The sequence below is a fragment of the Narcine bancroftii genome, chromosome 8 (assembly GCF_036971445.1).
Source record: "Narcine bancroftii isolate sNarBan1 chromosome 8, sNarBan1.hap1, whole genome shotgun sequence".
NCBI lineage: Eukaryota > Metazoa > Chordata > Chondrichthyes > Torpediniformes > Narcinidae > Narcine > Narcine bancroftii.
Window position 1 is genome coordinate 6,677,717 of NC_091476.1, and position 19,528 is coordinate 6,697,244.

At 39.7% G+C, this 19,528-nt stretch overlaps 1 protein-coding gene across 1 annotated transcript in view; it reads left to right on the top strand.

Annotated features, from left to right (window-relative positions):
* Nucleotides 1-724: 724 nt before the first annotated feature.
* The window catches only part of LOC138740316 (cytokine receptor common subunit gamma-like), a 35,116-nt gene continuing 16,312 nt past the window's right edge, over nt 725-19,528 (top strand). Inside the window, 3 exon segments of the mRNA XM_069892791.1 lie at nt 725-936; nt 11,134-11,221; nt 19,175-19,356. Of these exon segments, the coding sequence (XP_069748892.1) occupies nt 834-936; nt 11,134-11,221; nt 19,175-19,356 (373 nt within the window). The 5' untranslated portion in view covers nt 725-833.

Below are 19,528 nucleotides of genomic sequence, written 5' to 3' on the forward strand. Positions count from 1 at the left end.
ACATTGGAGATCAGAAACATTTTCTAAATTTTTCCATTCTCATCAACCAATTTTATTTCTGATCCATTCTCTGGGTACCTCAAACTACCTAGTATTATCCCAAAGTTTGAATACCTCCTATGATTCTCCCCAAAAGAAGAACAATCTCAGCTTTTACAGATACATAGGACTCCAGATGATAGAATATGAAGCAAAAAAAAACAAGGCACTGGGGGAACTCAGCTGGTCAGGCATCATCTGTGGAGGAAAATTATATTTCAGGTTGAGAACTGGACTGAAAGAGTAGAGGGGTGATAGGCAGTGTAAAGAGGTAAGGGAGACACAGTAGCCTCCACAATGAGGCAGGTAATGAAGCTAACTGGTGTTCTTTCACAATTATTCTGGGCATGATGGGCTGATCAGCTTCATGCCGTGTTGTAGGACTCCACAAATATTAACTACATGTTTCAAATGTGCAAGAATAATTGCTCTTCCTTTATCTTTTCTCACCTGGATACCCTTCTCTATTTCCTCCACTTCACAACCTTGATGGTGAGTTGGAGGGAAATGATTCTGGTTCCAACTCTTATATTTATTTGTGTGACATTTCCTGAACAATCTGAAATGAAATGGCACCTACATTCATCACTCACAACTAAACACAGGAAATTCTACGTCAAAAGAGGTTGATAGAAGGGGGGGTGGGGGGGGAAAGGAAACTGTTTGACTCTCAACCTATATCAGAAGTCAGTTATCAGACCACGGAAGAGAACCAAGCAAAGCAGCTCTGCTGAGAATGGAATTAAAAATGCATCTTGTTTGAGAATCCATTAAAATTTTGTGGCTGTCACAAAATGGGTGGTCAATCCCCATTGAAAGGAAGGATACAACAAAAACTGGTCTCCTTGATCTGGTTAATTATTTTGTTCAGCATCCCATGCAGCGTGCAGTCAGATGGTGAGTATTCTGCTACCTTTCTATCTTTGATTTTAAGCTAACACAAAGTAAATGTATTGAAGGATGAGATGAGAGCCACACCTGAATTATTTCTTGAAACAGGATATTTTTAAAAATTGAATTCATTACCATGTGTGAAAGGATGTTATTTATTTGATTTTTCACTTATCAACAACGTACTGTGTCTATTCAGAATGGAAATACTTGGTTACTGGAATGAGAACTACAAGAAATATACAAATGCACAATCTTGCCTTACATAAATTTCCAAAAGCATGGAACATGATTAACCTGAGAGATTTTAGGGGATCTTTTTAGAATTTAAAAAAAATCAGCTTCAAGTAGGTAATCATAGTTTTAGTAATTATAAAGCAATGAAAAATAATTGTTTGCTTTGGAGTTGCAAACAATTTTGTTCCATTTATTAGAAAACTTGCTGTTAATAGGTAAATCCATCTGAAGAATAGGAAAGTGTGGAAATGTGCTCTGCTGAGTGCATCATTAATGTTGTTTCCCCCTTCAGATTATGCATTTTACTTGGGTACAATCCAAAATATTGACCCAGTTATGTTCTTTATTGGTCCTTGTTTAAAGACATCTTGTGAGACAAGATTTTATGAACCAATGCTATTTGCCTTGAAAATATTAAAAATTAATCACATAGAGTGAATGGTGGCCCTAAACGGGGTAGATCAGGTTCCCTCCACATTGGTTGAGCTTTTATAATTATTCAACAATTTCATGCTTTAATTCTGATGCACTTACCATAAATTTGAATGAAGTCACATTCACAACATACGCTTATCAACTCAGGGTCATTATCACCAGTTGTCTGCATCATACGAAGTTCAGATCATATGAATATTTGATTTCCTCGCTGACAGGATGGGAAACTGTAGACTTGATCCAGTTAAAGAAAATGGTTAACTTTCATCAATAATTGATGTATTTTATGAATTTTAGATCAGAAGTTTGAAGAGAATATTGTCATTATATATTGGGTTAACAAATTGTTCATAAAAATGAATGCAGAAGGCCCATGGATATTTAAAGACATTTTTTACATTTAAAAAAAAGAGACCATTATATTTAAAGAGAGAGAAAGAGAAAGATAAACAGGACAAGGTCCTTTCTCATTCCTAGTGTCATATTTGCACATACACAAAGGAGATGCAGAGAGATGCTGTGTTTTTCAAGATGCAGTCTCTCATGCAGTAGGTTTAATAGCTTGAATGTTCCTTCACGTAGAAATATGGCAGTTGATTTTCCATTACGTCAAAAAGATTGTATTGAGGGGAAAACCCACTTTTTGCTTACCATATAGTCTATGTATAATTAAAAGAAAACCCCTTAAAGATCAATCGAAATAACAATCTGCTTTGTAACGCCGATGTACATCTCTAATAATATGTGCTGACAAACTAAAGTTCATTATCAGTGTTCACAGTAGTTTAATCAATACAGGACATGGAACTTAAGTCAAACAAGCTTGTTCATTTTCCTTTTTATAAGACTCTCTCCTCATTTATCTTTTCCTGTTATCCATTGGTCAGTCATTTTTTAAACAAGTTTTGCACAGGCTTAGAAGTTGGAATGTCAATCAACTAATTTGATCGATGCTGGCCACTCATGGCATCTTCCATGGTATTTAATCTGACTGAAAAAGCATGTTTCTCCTTCTCCTTGCTTTCACTGAATCTTTGTACCAAGTTCTAAATACAGTGGGCAACCAAGATCCTGCTTCCTGAACTCTTTTTGGGTGTATTTTCTGGATTTTGGGCTACTGATCACAAAAATCACCTTAAAAATGTCCTATCACATAATGTTTTTTAAGATATAATCTATTTTGTGATTTCCAGTCATATTTTAAGTCTGTTTCAAGCATACAAAACCATGAGGTCCTTGAAAATTCATTTTCTGCATTTGCACTTGGACGTCTTCCCTGCTGATCTCAGTGCAGTCAGTGACGAACGTGGCAAAAGGTTTCACCCAAACATTGGAACCATGGCAAAGTGGCATCAGGGCAACTGGAATAAATTAATGCTGGCTGGCTGTTGTTGGAAACTGACACGAGAGGCATCAGATGCTGAGTACAAACAAAAACCACCGGAAAAACACTTTTAGGTGACTTAAACTAATGCAATGTGTTTGCATCATTATGCAATTAAACAGGATAAATTCAATTAAAGTTAATTTAATGTTTCTCCAACTTCCTACATGATATCGCAAATCTTTAAATTATTTTTTGTGTTCAGCTTGTCTAACATAATTCCTTTTTTTTTCAGGAAGCAAACCTCTTGAAAAAATTTGTTGTCCAGTGATATTAATGTTTGCTAAACAAGAAAGTCTACAGATACTGGGGTCGAGTGCTGGAGAAACTCAGAGGTCACGTTACTTAGACCTGATGGTGGAAACTTTGCTTACCCTTTATTTCCTCTGGATGCTATGTGACCTGCTGTGTTTCTCCAGCATATTTCTAAATATTGATAGACACTGGCTTGTGAAATTTCTGAAGTTCTAATTGGTTGTGTTATTTTTTTAAATAATTTTTTTCTGACTTTTCATCAGAAGGACCAAATTCAAGCCAAGACTAATGAGAACAAAATCTTCATTGGTTTAAGTTGGGCTAGGGGATTTCAATTGCATGGTGATTAACAGCCTTTAATTTGGCAGCAATTTACCCAATAATTATGACCCAGATGAAGTGCATTTCAAACATGTCACACAATGCAGAATGGTACTGTGGTGCAACCACTATGTGTACAGATGTATGTATGTATGGGCTGTATGGGATGGACCGCCCCCTGTACCTGTGACTCCTTCCTCCCAGATATCCCCATAAAGGCTGTCATATCCAAACCCCTCCCTCAGTTCCTGCCTTGGAACCAGGCCAGCAACATACAAGCTGGGCTGACACTTTAGGGTGATTAAAGCCTATTAATCATGAATCTCTGTCTAATTGTGGTTGATTGGTCGTACTGGTACACTTCTCAGTTTAGATTTGGACAGAATAGAAAAAATGCACACTGTACTAAACTATGCTTTCACCTAAGAGTTTTTAGTGATGTATGAGCTAGGTGTTTCTCCAATGAGTGAGTTGACTGTAAGGTCTGGGGAAAGGCAATAGTGTTGGCAAGTGGGCTGTAAGCCTTGTGGTCGCTTCATCCGGTACTCACTAGGAATGACCAGGTGCAAGAACTCACCCAGCCAGAAGATGAGAACACCGAAAAACATCCCAAGCCCATTTCTAAGCCTTCTCTTGAGCTGAGATTTTCACAGGAGATGAACAAAGAGAGAAACCCAATTAGAGGAGTTCCCTGGTTCACCATGAGGTCCAGGGATCAGTTGTCCTTCAGGATTGGTGTGTTCTTAATAAAGTCTCTTTTGGTAGAAAAATATAAATGGGCTTACTATTTTTTAAATGGGAAGAAAGCCGAAAATACCCAAAGGGATTATTTGAGAGTCCTCATGCAGGGTAACCTGAAGGTAAACTTGGCTGCTGAGCTGGTGATGAAGAAGGCAAATGCAATACTGGCCTTCATTTCAAGAGGAATAGAGTATAAGAGTAGGGAGGTGATGTTGAGGGTCTGTAAGATACTTGGGGGAGACCTCAAGTGGTGTGTTGTGAGCAGTTTTAGGCTCCTCATTTAAGAAAAGATGTGCTGACGTTGGAGAGGGTTCAAAGGAGGTTCACTAGGACGTTTTCGGGAATGAAAGGGTTATCACATGAAGAGTGTTTGGCCTGTATACATTGGAATTTAGGAGAATAAGTTGGGGGGGGGGGGCGGGATTCTCACTGAAACATTCCAAATGTGGAAAGGCGTGGACAGAATAGATGTAGAAAGGTTGTTTCCCTGGTGGGAGAGTCTAGGACAAGAGACACCCTTCAGGATTGAAGGGTGTCTGCTTAGAACAGAAATGTGTGGGAATTTCTTCAGTCAGTGGGTGGTAAGTCTGTGTGCCACAAGATCATTGGGTGTATTTAAGTGATAGGTTCTTGATTAGCCAGGGCATCAAAGGTTATGGGGAGAAGGCCGGACAGTGGGGTTGAGTGGGAAATGGATCAGTTCATGATTAAGTGATGAGGCAGCCTCGATGGACTGAATAACCTAGTTCTGCTCTGATGTCTTATGGTCTTTGAAAACTATCATGGTCACAAACATGTTTCCTTCCTTATGCCTGAATGTGTTCATTCATCAAGAAGGTTACCAGGTGACCTGAACTTATATTTGGCCCCTCGCCACTTACCAAAACAGACTCCTGAAAAGAGGATCTGGGTTATAGAATAAATTAGAATGTCCTTTCATGCATTGAACCACAGCCCAAGATAAGGTCAAGATTAATGATAGAAAAAGCCATTTGGCTGCCTGGCAGAGTTAGAATGGTGACACGCCTTTCTTGGCTATAGTTGGAAGAAGCACATGTCTCTTCTCTTTTACTCCAGGGAGTTATGTGAATAAACTGCTCCTCGTAATAATGTTCTGGATTACTTTCTTGTTGAAAAAGGAAGAGGCGAAAGGCAGATTCAACATCATATTAATTTCTCTTTCTTATACAACCAGAAGAGAAGTTAGCAGATTTAAAATGAACAAACTAACATCAACATTATTTCAATAATAACATAAAGATAGTGGGCCTTAAGGAAGATGAAGAAGGCAAGAATATGAGGGAGTTTATAAAAGAGTGGATCCCTAAGACCCTAGGATGTCCAGAACTACAGCAAGAAATGGAAATAGAAAGGGCACATAGAGTATTGGCCTCTAAACCACAACCACAACAAAAACCAAGATCTATTGTAGTAAAATTCCTAAGATATACTACAAGAGAAAAGGTACTGGAGAAGACAATGGAAAAAGTAAGAGAGGGCAACAAACCACTGGAGTATAAAGGGCAAAAAATCTTCATTTATCCAGATATAAGTTTTGAACTCCTAAAGAAGAGAAAAGAGTTCAATACAGCAAAGGCGATTTTATGGAAGAAAGGGTATAAATTTATACTAAAGCATCCAGCGGTATTGAAAATATTTATTCCAGGACAACAAAACAGACTATTCTCGGATCCAGAAGAAGCACGAAAATTTGCAGAACAATTACAAAAATAGACTGAGGGAGGAAGACGGGTAATGAGAGTAAAAATGATCACGATTGATATGTATGTGGGTAAAGACAAAAATAGACTGAGGGATGAAGACGGGTAATGAGAGTAAAAATGATCACGATTGATATGTATGCGGGTAAAGAGGTATAAGAGTGAATAGAGACAATGTGCATACGTGAATGTATCTGTACTTAGAGGAAAATATAGATAGTATAGACAAGAATTAATAAGGGAAGGTAATGGAATAGAGAGAATAAGGAGGGAATTAAAAGAGTGACCTTTGTGACATATGAAAAGTGAAATCTTTTCTGGGGGGGGCGGGGTGGAGGGAAATAGCGGTCACTGCAAAATCAGTTGACGCTTGCGAGTGGATTCGCAAACCCAAATGGAGAGGGGAGATGTGGTTGTCCGACAAGGGATAAAGGACAACTCAGGAGGGGAAGGGGAGATTGGGGATAAAGAAGATAGAAATAGGAGAATAAGGAAAATGTTGGATGTTGTAGGAATGTTGTCTTATAAAGAGTTGAAAATAAGAAAACAGAAATGGAAAAGGAGGAAAGGTAATGATGGAAAAACGGAAAGAGAAGATAAACAAAATATAAAAGGGCTACGCTGAACTATATGACTTTAAATATTAATGGAATACATAACCAAATTAAAAGGAAGAAACTACTAAATTTAAATGAATAAATGTATTCCATTAGAAAAAATAACATATAGGTTAAGAAATAATATTGAAATATTCAAACAAGTATGGGAGCCTTACATTAAATACAATAGCGAAAACCTACCGGGGACAAACATTACCTAAGTTGATGGAAGGAGAAGGAAAGAAAAGAATGGACTCAGTAGAATTTCTGGTGTATTTTTGTTGAATGACAACATTGTCTGACTGGCTTAATGCAACCTAGATTGTATACCTAAAATGGATGAGAGGGGGGGGTGGGGGGGTGGTTTGGGAGGAAAGGGGGGGGGAGAAAAAGTCACTGTATATGTGGGAAAAAGAAATAGTGTATATCATGGCTAATGTGATTTATGGTGTGAAAAATAAAAAATTTAAAAAAAAAATTAAAAAAAACATTATTTCAATAAAGGAACATCATGAAGATGTTAACCATTATCTATTAAAACTGAAAGGAATCATTTTCAGGCAATTTTTGCAAAAATATCCTGCTTAATGTGACTCGTGTTTCATTTAGTTTCACTCTATTTTGGTTTACTCTGTGTCTCCTTCTTATGGTCTCTGCAGGACTTGCTGAACCAGACCTCCTCTCATCCTGCTCCATCTCTAGTTATGGAAAGGGGGGTGGGGGCGATTGGTGGCAGGGAAAGGGAAAAAAAGGTACATTCTCAAAATGGAGAGAGATTGCAGGAGTCTGAAATGCAGAGAGATGGGTGTCCTATACAGCAAGACATTAAGGAAGCTATCAGAGTGGTTAAATGATGCCAGGAGTAGTAGTGGAAACATATATGAAAATAATGTTTAACAGGCTTCTACATGAATATGCACCGTGTGAAGGATATGTTTCACGTGCAAGCAATAGAGAATAATTTAATTTGGGCTTCAGGTTAGGACAGTTCTGTTGGCCTATTCCTGTGTTGTACTATTCTGTATTCTATGAGTGTTTTCATTTATTTCCAGAATAGGGAATTTTTTGCTTCAATTGCGTTGGCCATTCATGAGACCACATCTGAAATAGACCATAAGCCTCTTTGGAACTCCCTCAAAGAAGGTTGAACGTTTTTAAGGAAAAACTTGAAATATATTTGATAAGTTTGGGTGTGAAATGCCACTACTGGTATATCGGCATGCAGATTCAATATTGCAATCATATCACCCATGGTAAGTGCAGGGTTGAGGAATCAAGTGGCCTCCACCTGCTCCTGCTCCTAATGTATCCCCCGATGATTAACTCTCCTATTTTGTTACATATTCATCTATATGAGAATCAATCGTTGAGCTGAATGGTACAGATTGTAGCTTGAATTTTTTAAATGCCTTGAAGAGCTTTGCAGGAGTATTATTACACACAAGAACACATTATGATTATTGAGCGAAGAAATAGACCATAGCAAAGGAGAAACGGGAAAGCTTAAGAGTGGAATTCCAGGCCATCAGGCCACATGACAGGGCCATCAGGCCACATGACAGGATCATCAGGCCACATGAAAGGGCCATCAGGCTACATGACAGGACCATCAGGCCACATGACAGGGCCATCAGGCCAAATGACAGGATCATCAGGCCACATGAAAGGGCCATCAGGCTACATGACAGGACCATCAGGCCACATGACAGGGCCATCAGATGACATGACTGGATCATCAGCCCACATGACAGGGCCTTCAGGCCACATGAAAAGGCCATCAATGGAGATTCAGAAGAGATAACGAATTCATTCCAGGCCAAAACTGAATGAGCATAGAGTTCATGCAGGATTGTGTTTGCAGAGTTACAGATAATGCAAGGGCAATCTGATCAATACCTAGCAATGTGTATTCTAGCTCCAAGTTGCCTCCTCATCCTGATTCAAGACCTTTCACCACAGGGCTGAAGAAATCTAATACAAGACGTTCTATCCCAATATTTAATTTGAAATAGCAGTGATGTCCCTCTAGCAGCAAGATTACAAATACAGTAAAATTCCCATTATCAGAAATTCAAGCAACCTGCAAAAAAAATCCCCAAGATAAATAAATAGAATTAAAGCTAAAGGTTCCATTATTGTCAAGCAAAACTACATTAAGATGTAACATGCATGAAATTCTTTAACATTTGTCTACTGTAAGGCAGACAGAGAATCACCACTTTGTCCAGCGCCCTTCACAGAAGGTGCTCCCAGGCAGTCTCCCCTCCAAGTATTGACCATTTAAAAATAATAATATATAAGAATTAAAAGAAAAGTTTAAAATTGTAAAAGGGAATGCTCTCTGAAGAATCACATAAACCTTTGGTGAAGATGGGAGCAAATATTCAGCCAGAAGTCCTTTGGTCGTGCTTTGCTCGAATAAAGTTTGAATAAAGGTATGTTCCCCAGGATGAAGAGCTGGTTGATGCTGCTCACCTAGTAAGAGTCTATATCGTTATCAGTATATTCTTAAGTATTATTAAGTAAGGCTTTATCTGTAAACTTGGGGGAGGTGAGAGTTAATTATGACGCTGCCCTATTGGCCTAGCAGTTAGTGTACAGCTGTTACAGCACCAACAACCGGGGTTAGAATTTAAATTTAAATTTTGTAGGTTACAGGAATTACCTTTATTAAAATGAAATGTACATAATTAAGGACTACAATCAGATTTTTTTCAAATTACATTTTGCAGTATTTTGTCTTTTAAACAGTTTATTCTTAACGACGGTGTAGTTAGGAATTATAAGAGTGAGTCTCAAGCAACCAGAAAATTCACACATCTGGCATCGACCAATCCGCATAGGTGCCGGATATGGGGGCTTTACTTTAATCCAAACTAAAATGCTGTATGTGTTGGATATCCAAAATAGAGCAGAAAAATGCTGAAAATACTCACTAAGTCTAGCAGCGTGGTGAAAGAGAGTTAACCTTTCAAGTTGAGCTTTCATCAGAGCTGATGCAAGATGTTTCCAGTATTTTCTGTTTTATTCAAGATTAGTGAGAAGTTTATCTTTGTGACCCAACTCTCAATGTGTGCATATTTCTCTTGTGTTTGTCATCTGATCTTTGTTCACTAGCAGATCTGACATTAGATTCTAATATTTAAGTTGCTGTTCAGTGGAAATTTTCATGACACATTTAGCAAAATCAGTGGGTATTTTTATTCACTATTTGTATGAGCGTACACTCCTGATCAGTAAGTTTTGATTTTATATGGTTTTATGGATAGTTTTTAATTTTTTTGAAATATAAAAACCACAAGATTTTAATCTTAAAACAACATAATTCTTTGCAGCACGCACACATCAGGAAGAATCAATCTTCTTGCAATGTAGCCAACCCACACCTTCCACTCCACACTTGCAACCTTACCATATATAACTTCGGTTAACTCCAGAACAGATTATTGGGTCTGATTTTGTTTATTATTATTCAAATACATAGAATCAGGGAAAAGCCAAGAACAAAAGTAAATTTTGAATGTAGACATTTGGCGTGGTAACAGGGCCTTCTGGCCCATGAGTGAGCCCGTGCCTCCCAATTACACCCCCGTATGTTTTGAAGGGTGGGAGGAAACCAGAGCACCCGGAGAAAATCCACGCGGACACGGGGAGAATGTACAAACTTCTTACAGACCGCGCCAGACTCGAACCCCATCTCAGTCGCTGGTGCTGTAACTGTGTTGAGCTAACCACTACACCATGTGCAGGAATTGCTTGAGCTCACTGCTAATACAACATAGCACATTTTAGACCTCTGTTTGTTTCCCTCTATGGTGAGATTTACTTTGTTCTACTTTTCTCCTCATTGCCCTCTCTAACAGGTTACCTCAAGCTGCAGGTGGCTCTACTCTATCCACTCTGCTGAACATCATGTCTGCATAGGGGTATCCAAACTATGATTGTTTTGATAGTTTAATCATTTAAAATGTCAGAGACAATCAGGAACATTGAAATGAAAGCTTGCCTGGCTCAATAGACACCAACTGAGGACATGGCTTTGCCATCTGTCAAAGATTTCTAGAGGAGAGTCATCAGTTGGACTTGTTCTGGCTCACAGATTCATTTAAGACACTGCCATTGCACACAAACTTGTCACTTCAGCAAGATAGGGTACATGGAGCATGTAAATGGGGGAGAATGGGAAGTATGAGCAGTGAATATGGGCAGTGACTGCACCCATGAGAAAAAGGCCACTATTTTTCCAGATTTATGTTGAAATTAGCACTTTTCAATTCCAGGCCACATTTTCGCATTCTTCCAGTTCTGGAGAAATGTAAGATAGTGTACAAATCCTGCAACCAGCAATGACTTCTTCTTTCAATCCTCTTTTTTTTCCAGTACTGTGCCTTCATAGTTTTGCTGGTCTGAGGTTCAAGGAGGTATAGTTTTGTAATTAAAATTTGACATTTTAATTATGTTTGAATAGTTAGAGCAAAGTGATTAAGTCCCTATTCTGCCTCCCTTCTAGATGTGGATTGCATTGTCTACAATGAAGAATTCATGGAGTGCACATGGAACCTTGTTGGAGGGAAGATAAACCATACCCTGTACCATTGGTGAGTCTGCTGACCACATAACTTAGTTTGGGGACTTCCATGAATTTGTTCTGGTAGTACCTGGACATCAAGGTTCATAGAATCACAATTAAAGAATGAAAAGTGGCCAAGTCTGTACCACTTTGAAGTCAGAGCAATTCATCTTATCTGATTTCCCCCTGCTTTCACCATGACACCCTTGCAATTTTGTTAAAAAAATTGCGTATCCAGCTCCCTCTTGAACAGTGCACTTGAATCTGCCTCCACTCTCATCTTTTGCAGTGCATCCCATCATGTCTCCTTTGGCTTCTTTTGCCAAATACCTTTATATCCCCATATCCTCGACAATGGAAACTGTTTCGCCCAACCTTCTCTGGTGACATCCTTCATGATTTTAAATACCTTTTTTTACAAATCTCTTCTATTCCAATGGGAACAGCTCAACTCCATTGGTCTGTTCACATAAGCGATGTTCCTCAGCAGTGGAGTCATTTTGGAAGATCTCTTCCACCCTCTCTCCAAAGCCTTTAAGCCTTATCCTAAAATCTGCATTCATGGCTGGACACAGTTGTGGCCAAGCCAGTGCTCTGGAAACTAGTGGTCTAGAAACCAGTTTAGCATGACTTTGTTTCTCTTGTATCCTATGCCTCTATTTATAAAACTCAATATCCCATATGCATTTTAGCCACTTTTTAAAAAAAACCTCCTTTGCAAAGAATGAAAAGTGTTCAAATCTCTCTGCTCTTGCACCTTCCATGGAATTCTGTCTTCTAACTTGTATTGTCTCTTCTCATTTTTCTGACCATATTTCTCAGAATTAAAAGAGAATCAAGCTATTAGTAAAGGTGGTCTTGAGAAAACAGATTGACCATGACCTTCCAAATCACAGGACAAGCTCCAGGGGCCATGCAGACAATTCTCTTTTGGTTTCTTACCATTTCATGCTCTCTCTTGACACAAATGCCAGTCCATTTTGCTGATGGTACTTTCATGAATACTCTGCCAATAGAGTACTCAACAGTCAAAGATTCCAGGTCATCCAGTTTGGTAGAATGAAAAATTGGAAATGCAAAGCATTGCTTAAATGGTGAAAAATTGAAAGATGTTGCATTAGTGTATGTGTGTAAATATGGTCTCCGTATCTAAGGAAGGACATACTTGGGATGAAGCAGGTGAGTCTTCACCTGATTGCTCAAATGTCTGAGGCTTAAAAAATAGGTGATGACTTAAAAAAGCAGCCTCTATCCTCAAAGACCCCACCACTCAGGCCAGGCCCTCTTCACTCTGCTACCATCGGGGAAAAGACACAGGAGCCTAAAGACGGGCACTCAGTGGCACAAGGACAGCTTCTTCCCCGCTGCCATCAGATTCCTGAATAATCAATGCCTTACTTCTCATGTATTATTCTTGTTATATTAATTTTATTTTAATAGTAATTTCATAAAATGGTTTATAATATGAATATTTGCATTATTGATGCTGCCACAAAACACCAAATTTTATGATTTGTTCATGACACTCTTGATTCTGATTCTGATTCTTGTTCTCCGGAGTCGAGAAGGAGAGATGATGGTTGAATGCACAGACTTCCTTCAGGATTTCACAGGTTTGAACCAGGGATGATATTTCTTTTGACTGGGGTTTTAGAACCAGTAGACATATCTCAGAATAAGGGTTCAGCCACTCAGGTGAGGATGAAAAGAGATTTCTTCACCCTGACAGGAGTGAGCTCTTGGAATTCTCTAGTCAAGAATGTATGGTGCCACCATAAGAGCAGAGACAACAGACTGAACGGCCTCATCCTACCTGTATTTCTTACGTTTCATTTTAATTTTAATTTCAACAATACAGCCTGGTAGAAGGCTCTTCCAGCATTGGAAACCTGCGCTGCCCAATTACACCCAATTAACTTCCCAACCCCATACATTTTGGAGAGTGGGATGCAATTGGAGGACCCGGAGGAAACACCCGCAGGTTCTGGGTAGAATGTACTCACCAACAAAACTGGATTATGATATTCTTGTGTACTCTGAAGTGTCTCTTCAAGCCACTCAGCTGAAACCAATTAAAGTTTGGCAATAAATGCTGACCTTGGCAATAATGCAGATTTTTTTTTTTGCACATCAACATAAACCTTCTGAATTAGAGGATGAGTTCAACGAAGTAAGCCACAGCTGGCACTAAATGAAAAATGTTGGGAAGAGGTTTTCATGGAACATAATCAAAGATATGGACCATTTGGGCCAAGTTGCCTGTTCCCATGTTGTAATAATTCTCGGTAACTGTAACTGTTGTCCTGACCAGTGATGGTACTTGTGAGAAATATATATGCAAAGCATTAGGTTCTCTGAGATGAGGTATAGATTACATTGAAATGTAAAGTACAGTTCACCAAACCATGCAGAATATGACACAATGAATAGATGAGATGTGGAGAAAAATCTCTCCTTTGACCAACCAAATGTGATTTCATGTAGTTTTAGAAGCAAACTTTCATGACAAAGTAATTTTCCTGTACAGTATTATTCATACTTCATTGGCTGGAATTTCCCCACTTCCTACACAAGTATACCAAAGAAATTACCCCAGTTTGGTTGTTCAAATTGATTCAGAGCACCATGCGCTTATCATTTTAAATTAATTCACTGATAGAAGGTGGACAATTCTGGGGAGATCAGCATTTATTATCTGCTCCTCAGAATAATATCAGAATGAAATATAGCGCAATATGTCTAAAATCACAGAGTCTATTATGAGCACAAGAGTCTGCAGACCCTGTGTAAATGAAGTAAAAACACAATGCTAGAGAAACTCAGCAGGTCAAAGATAAAGATACATAACCAAAATTTCAGGCTTGAGCCCTTCATCAAGATATGGCAAAATGTGGACAGGCACCCGAACAAAATGTGGTGGGGAGGGGCGGGGGAGGAGCAGAGTCCCACAGGCAGAAAGTAATAGGTCGATAAGGAAAGGAGGGCACACCAAATAGCAGGGGGAGGGGGAATGGCTCTGTATATGGAAAAAGTAGGAGATGGAAAGCAGGAGGAAAGAAGACAGAGGGAATGGGAAGGGAGGGAGAACAGGGAATAGGCTAGCAGAAACCAGTGAAGTTGATGTTAATGCCATCCAGAGGGAGAGCGCCCAGATGGAAAATTACATGTGTTGCTCCTCCAATTAATGGGTGGCCTTGGATTGAAGTTCACGAGGCCATGGAAAGGCATGTCAGCATGAGAGTGGGGCACAGAATTGAAATGGTTGGCCACTGAGAGATCCCTGTCACTGATGCAGATAAAGTGAAGATGCTCAGTGAAGCGATCTCCCAGTCTGTATCCAGACTCACCGATGTAGAGAAGGCCACACAATAGCACCAGATGCAGTAAATGACACCTACAGATATACAAGTGAAATGCTGCTACCCTTGAAAGGACTATTTGGGGCCCTGACAGAGGTGAGGGGGGAGGTGTTGGCGTGTGTGGCACTTCATACCCCCACAGGGGAAGGTGCCAAGCAGAGTGGGGTGATTGGTGAGGAGGAATGAGTGGGCAAGGGAGTCATGGAGGGAGTGGTCCTACGGAAGGCAGAGAGGGGAGGAGAGGGGAAGACGTGTCTGATGGTGAGATCATGTTGGAGGTGGAAGAAATTACAAAATTTTTTGGATGTGGAGGCTGGTGGGGTGGTAGGTGAAGACAAGGGGAATCCTGTGTTTGTTACATCTGGGGGCAGTGGGGGCCAGGGCAGATGAGCAGGAAATGGAGTAGATGCAGGTAAGGACTGAATTGATGGTGATGGTGGGGATGCCATATTTTTGAAAGAAGGAGGTCATTTCGTATGACCTGGACTGGAAGATCTCATCTTGGGAACAGATACGGCAGAGATGGAGAAATTGAGAGAAAGGAATAGGATCCTTGCAGGGGACAGGTTGTGAAGAAGTGTAGTTAGTGGGAGTTAGTGGAGTTGTAAAAAATGTCTGTGGAAAGTCTCCAAGGTGGAGACTGAGAGATCAAGAAAGGGGAGAGTGTTGCTGGAGATGGGCTGTGAATTGGAGGTTGGGGTAAAAGTTGGCAGCAAAGTGAATGAAGTTGACAAGCTCATCACAGATGCATGAGGCAACATCAATGTAGTCATCAGAATAGAAGAGGAAGAGTTGAGGTGCCTTTCTTGCATAGGTTTGCAACATGGATTGCTCCACAAAACCCACAAACAGGCAGACATAGCTGGGACCCATGCGGGTACCCATGGCTACTCCTTTGATTTGGAGAAAGTGGGATGAGTCAAAGGGGAAGATATTAAGTGTGAGAACAAGTTCTGCCAGGCAGTGGAGGATGGTGGTGAAGGGTGACTGGCTAGGTCTCATCTCAAGAAGGAAACAAAGGGCTTTGAAACCTCCTGTGTGGCAAATAGAGATGTAAAGGGATTGGATGTGCATAGTGAAAATGAGGTGGTCAAAGTAATTGAAGGGATGGAGGAGATATGAGGTATTGCAGATGTAGGTGTGGAGAGATTAGTCTCATTCTTAATAACTTTTCCTTTGACTCATCCCACTTTCTCCAAATCATGGGTACCCACTTGAATATTACAGACAGCCAAGGCCCAGTGATCCCTGTGTATCAGCATTTGTCAAAGGCATCCAATCATAAAAACAGCCCTCTGCCATCACCCTCACCTCCTTTTGCCAAGCTGCACAATGGACCCTAACTTTAGACAAGTCTCCAATGTGAGATTTTGTTGTTGGCTTACTGAACTCCATGTTCAAACTGGACTCATCAATGCACATTGTTACTGCCTCAAAAAATTAATCTGGTCAGGCATTATTTGTCCTTAACAAAGCCATGTTAGTATGACTAAAATTGTAAATGTAAGGCATAGATTGGTTCATTATAATTTTCTTCATCAGTTATACTTAACTCCGGAGAAACTAAGGAAATATAAGTTTATCTCTTCAGATTTACGTTTGAGATGTCATAAGGAAGTTGGTTCTTTTTTATATCCTACTTGGTGAGACGGGGAAACCTTTTTGGGGTAGATTTAAGGAACTTTTAGAAGCTATTTTTAAATTGGAAAATTTCACTTGATCCTTTGGTATTTTTATTGGGTTTTATTAAGAAATTGATCTTGGAGTTAAAATTAAATAAATTTCAAATTGTTTTTTGAGATTGGCTTTAGCTATGGCTAGAAAATGTTTGGCAATTACTTGGAAAAGTGAGACTAATTTGAGTATTCAGTGGTGGCATTTGGAAATAAGATCTTGTATAACATTGGAAAAGATAACATATAATTTATGTAATAATTTTTTTTGTTAAATCCTGGAGCCCGTGCTTGGAATATATGCGGTTGAATTATTAATGTTTTTTTGCACGCACCGATGGTGTTGCTCCGAACCATGGCAAATAATTGAAGTGTTATGTTAATTGATCTCCTCCTTTCTTTCCTCTTTTTCTCTCCTTTTTCTTTTGGGGTAGTTTAGAGGGGGGTTTGGAGGGGTGGGTGGGTTAGGGTGGGTTGTAAGGGGTAAAAATCATGTATGTATTATGTTTTACTTCTTTGTATATTTACTGTACGATTTATCATGATTAATAAATAAAATTTTCCCAAAAAAAAAGCCATTTTGTCTGTCTTTCATTAGTCCCTGCCATTTCAAGTGATCATGTCCTTCAGAAATATTTCCATTAACTTTCTTACCAATGGTGACCTCCAGATCAAAGCCCAGACCTCTGGATAATTACTGTGATGTCAGGCTCACTGATCTGTAATTGCCAGGATTTTTACTGTTGCCCTTCTTGCCATCTGGTACCTCACTTGTGGCCTGCAAAGATTTAAAATCTTAGTCAGAGCCCCAGCAATCTCTTACCTCTTGTCACTGTCTGGGATGAAGCCTATATGGCCCAGGGGATATGTCCATCTTTAATCCCTCTATGGCATCGAGAACCTCTTTATTTATGGAAACTTACTCTAGAATCTCACCTTCCTCCTCCCTGAGTTCTCCAACCATGGAGTCTGTTTTCTTCGTGAATGACCATGAAAAATATTCATTAAGAACTTACCCATACCTTTGGGCTCTGCTTACAGAGTGCCCCTGTTGTCCGTAAAGGACCCTCTTCTTTCCCAGGTTATATTGATAAAATGCTTTTGGATTTACTCTAATCTGTTAGTGATATTTCATGACCCCTCTTTGACTTCCTAGTGTCCTTTTGAAGCACCTCCCTACACTTTGATGGGGTCTCTCCCTGCTTCCTTTGTTCTCTTCACCCTCTCTTTACAAATTTTGGTATCTCCTCAATTTCTAGTTCAAAGGCAACTCCTTGCACTTGTTGCTCTCGACTTTCTCCTTTTGGAGAACATGATGGTTCTTTGAATGTTTCCCGCTGTACAGAGGTAGACTAATCTGCAAGTACATGCTCCCAGTCTATCTTCTCCAGCTTCATTATGGTCAGATACAAGCAAAAGCAGGTGGATGCCTGAATAAGAAGGTGGAGAGGGGGGTGGGGGGTGGGGGGAATGACGGGCCCAGGCCCCTGACAAATGAGCCAGGCCCAAAACATTGGCCATCCTTTACTTCCGGTGGACACTGTGTGACCCGCTGAGTTTCTCCATGACCCTTGGGTCATTGGTCCATTGTGGGCGAATCCTATTTTTGAACATTCCACCTTCTATGACTTGATATTTCAAGTGCTGTTCCAAATATTTCTGGTGTTTTAACAGTACCTACCTCCACCATACCCTCAGACTGCACCTTCTGCAGTTCAACCCATCCTCTCAAATCTCATCAAAATCTCTGATCGCTTCACTTAAACCTGATTGCATACTTGTGTGCAAAGGGGGGAAAATTCTCTTTATCTACTCTGTGCAAACTCTTCATACTTCTGCACCCTTTGGCCAGGTCAGCCTTCTGCATTCTCTGTTCCAAGATAAAGAAACCTGACCTAACCTAGGAGAAGGTCATGGTAGATAATTTAGGAATGGGTACATAGATAATATGGAGCAGGTCAGAACAGATAAGTGGGAGATGTAAGATATCAAATTGTTATGTTCTATGGTTTTATGGCTGGCCTGAATGAGATCAATCCCAGATCACTGTAGGAAACAATGGAGGAGAGAGCTACAGCTCCAACAGAGATATTTTTCATCTTTGTTAGCCACCAATCCATTTACAAAAGACCTGAGAAGAACCTAATGTTGGTTTTTATTTAAGAAGGACCATTATGGATAAGCCAGGGGACCACACGCCGGTAAGCTTTATTGAACTTTAATTATGGCAAGAAATTGGAAATTGTGCACTTATTTTCCCGAGAATAGAGATTTCCAATGATAACTTTTGATTTATTAATCATAGCCTTTACATTCGTGTTTGAATTATAAATAGCATGGGTTCCAACATTGATCCCTTTGATAAGCCACTATTCACTGGCTTCCAATTGCAAAGACAACACCTCACACACCTCCTCCCATCATCTTAGCTTTGGATCACGAATGTCATCTTGCCCTGGATCCCACGGATTCCTACCTTTCCGACCAGGCTACCATGTGGGACCTCAGCAAAGGCCTACCTGATGTCCATGCACACTACATTGAATACAATACCCTCATCAGCACAGTACGCCGCCTCTTCCAAAAATTCAACTTTGCAGACCCGATCACCCTGTCAACACCCTTGTAACTGACCATTAATAATTCATACCCTCCAAGTGTAAATGAATCCCTTTCCTCAGATGCTGAATTTCCATTGTCGATGCAACCATCATTCATGACCAGAGGGCTTCAGTTAATGCTCCAATGTTGCATGATTCAGTCTGGAAATTGTTTTATTAAGGTCCACTCTGAAAATAATTGGTTTTAATGTGGTAGTACTGATAAAAACAATGCTATGTGTATGAATTTTTAGATTGTCTTTCTTTATGTAATTTTGCCAGTGCAGTTTTTACAGATTTTAATTTCCCATTCATTATTGAAAATGTGACCATTTCTTGTTCATTGCAGGTATGCCTCACATACACCACAGGAATGTAGGAATTATATTCAGCATGATGGTTATAACGTTGGATGCAATTTCTCAGCTAATGAAATTAAAAATTTCAAAAAGTTTTATGTCTTCAGAAATGGATCTAGTGACTCCAAAAATATTACAAGAGAGCCCCAAATATTTCATCTCCAGGATCAAGGTAAGAGTGTTCGTAACAAAGACACAGGTGGGAGTGGGCAAGAGTAGAATTAGCTAGGATCCTGGATTTCTATAGCACAGACACAGGCCCTTCAGCCCAACTCACCCATACTGCCAAACTATTCCTATTTGCATGCATTAATGGTTTAAATGTCTTTTAAATGTAGCAATTG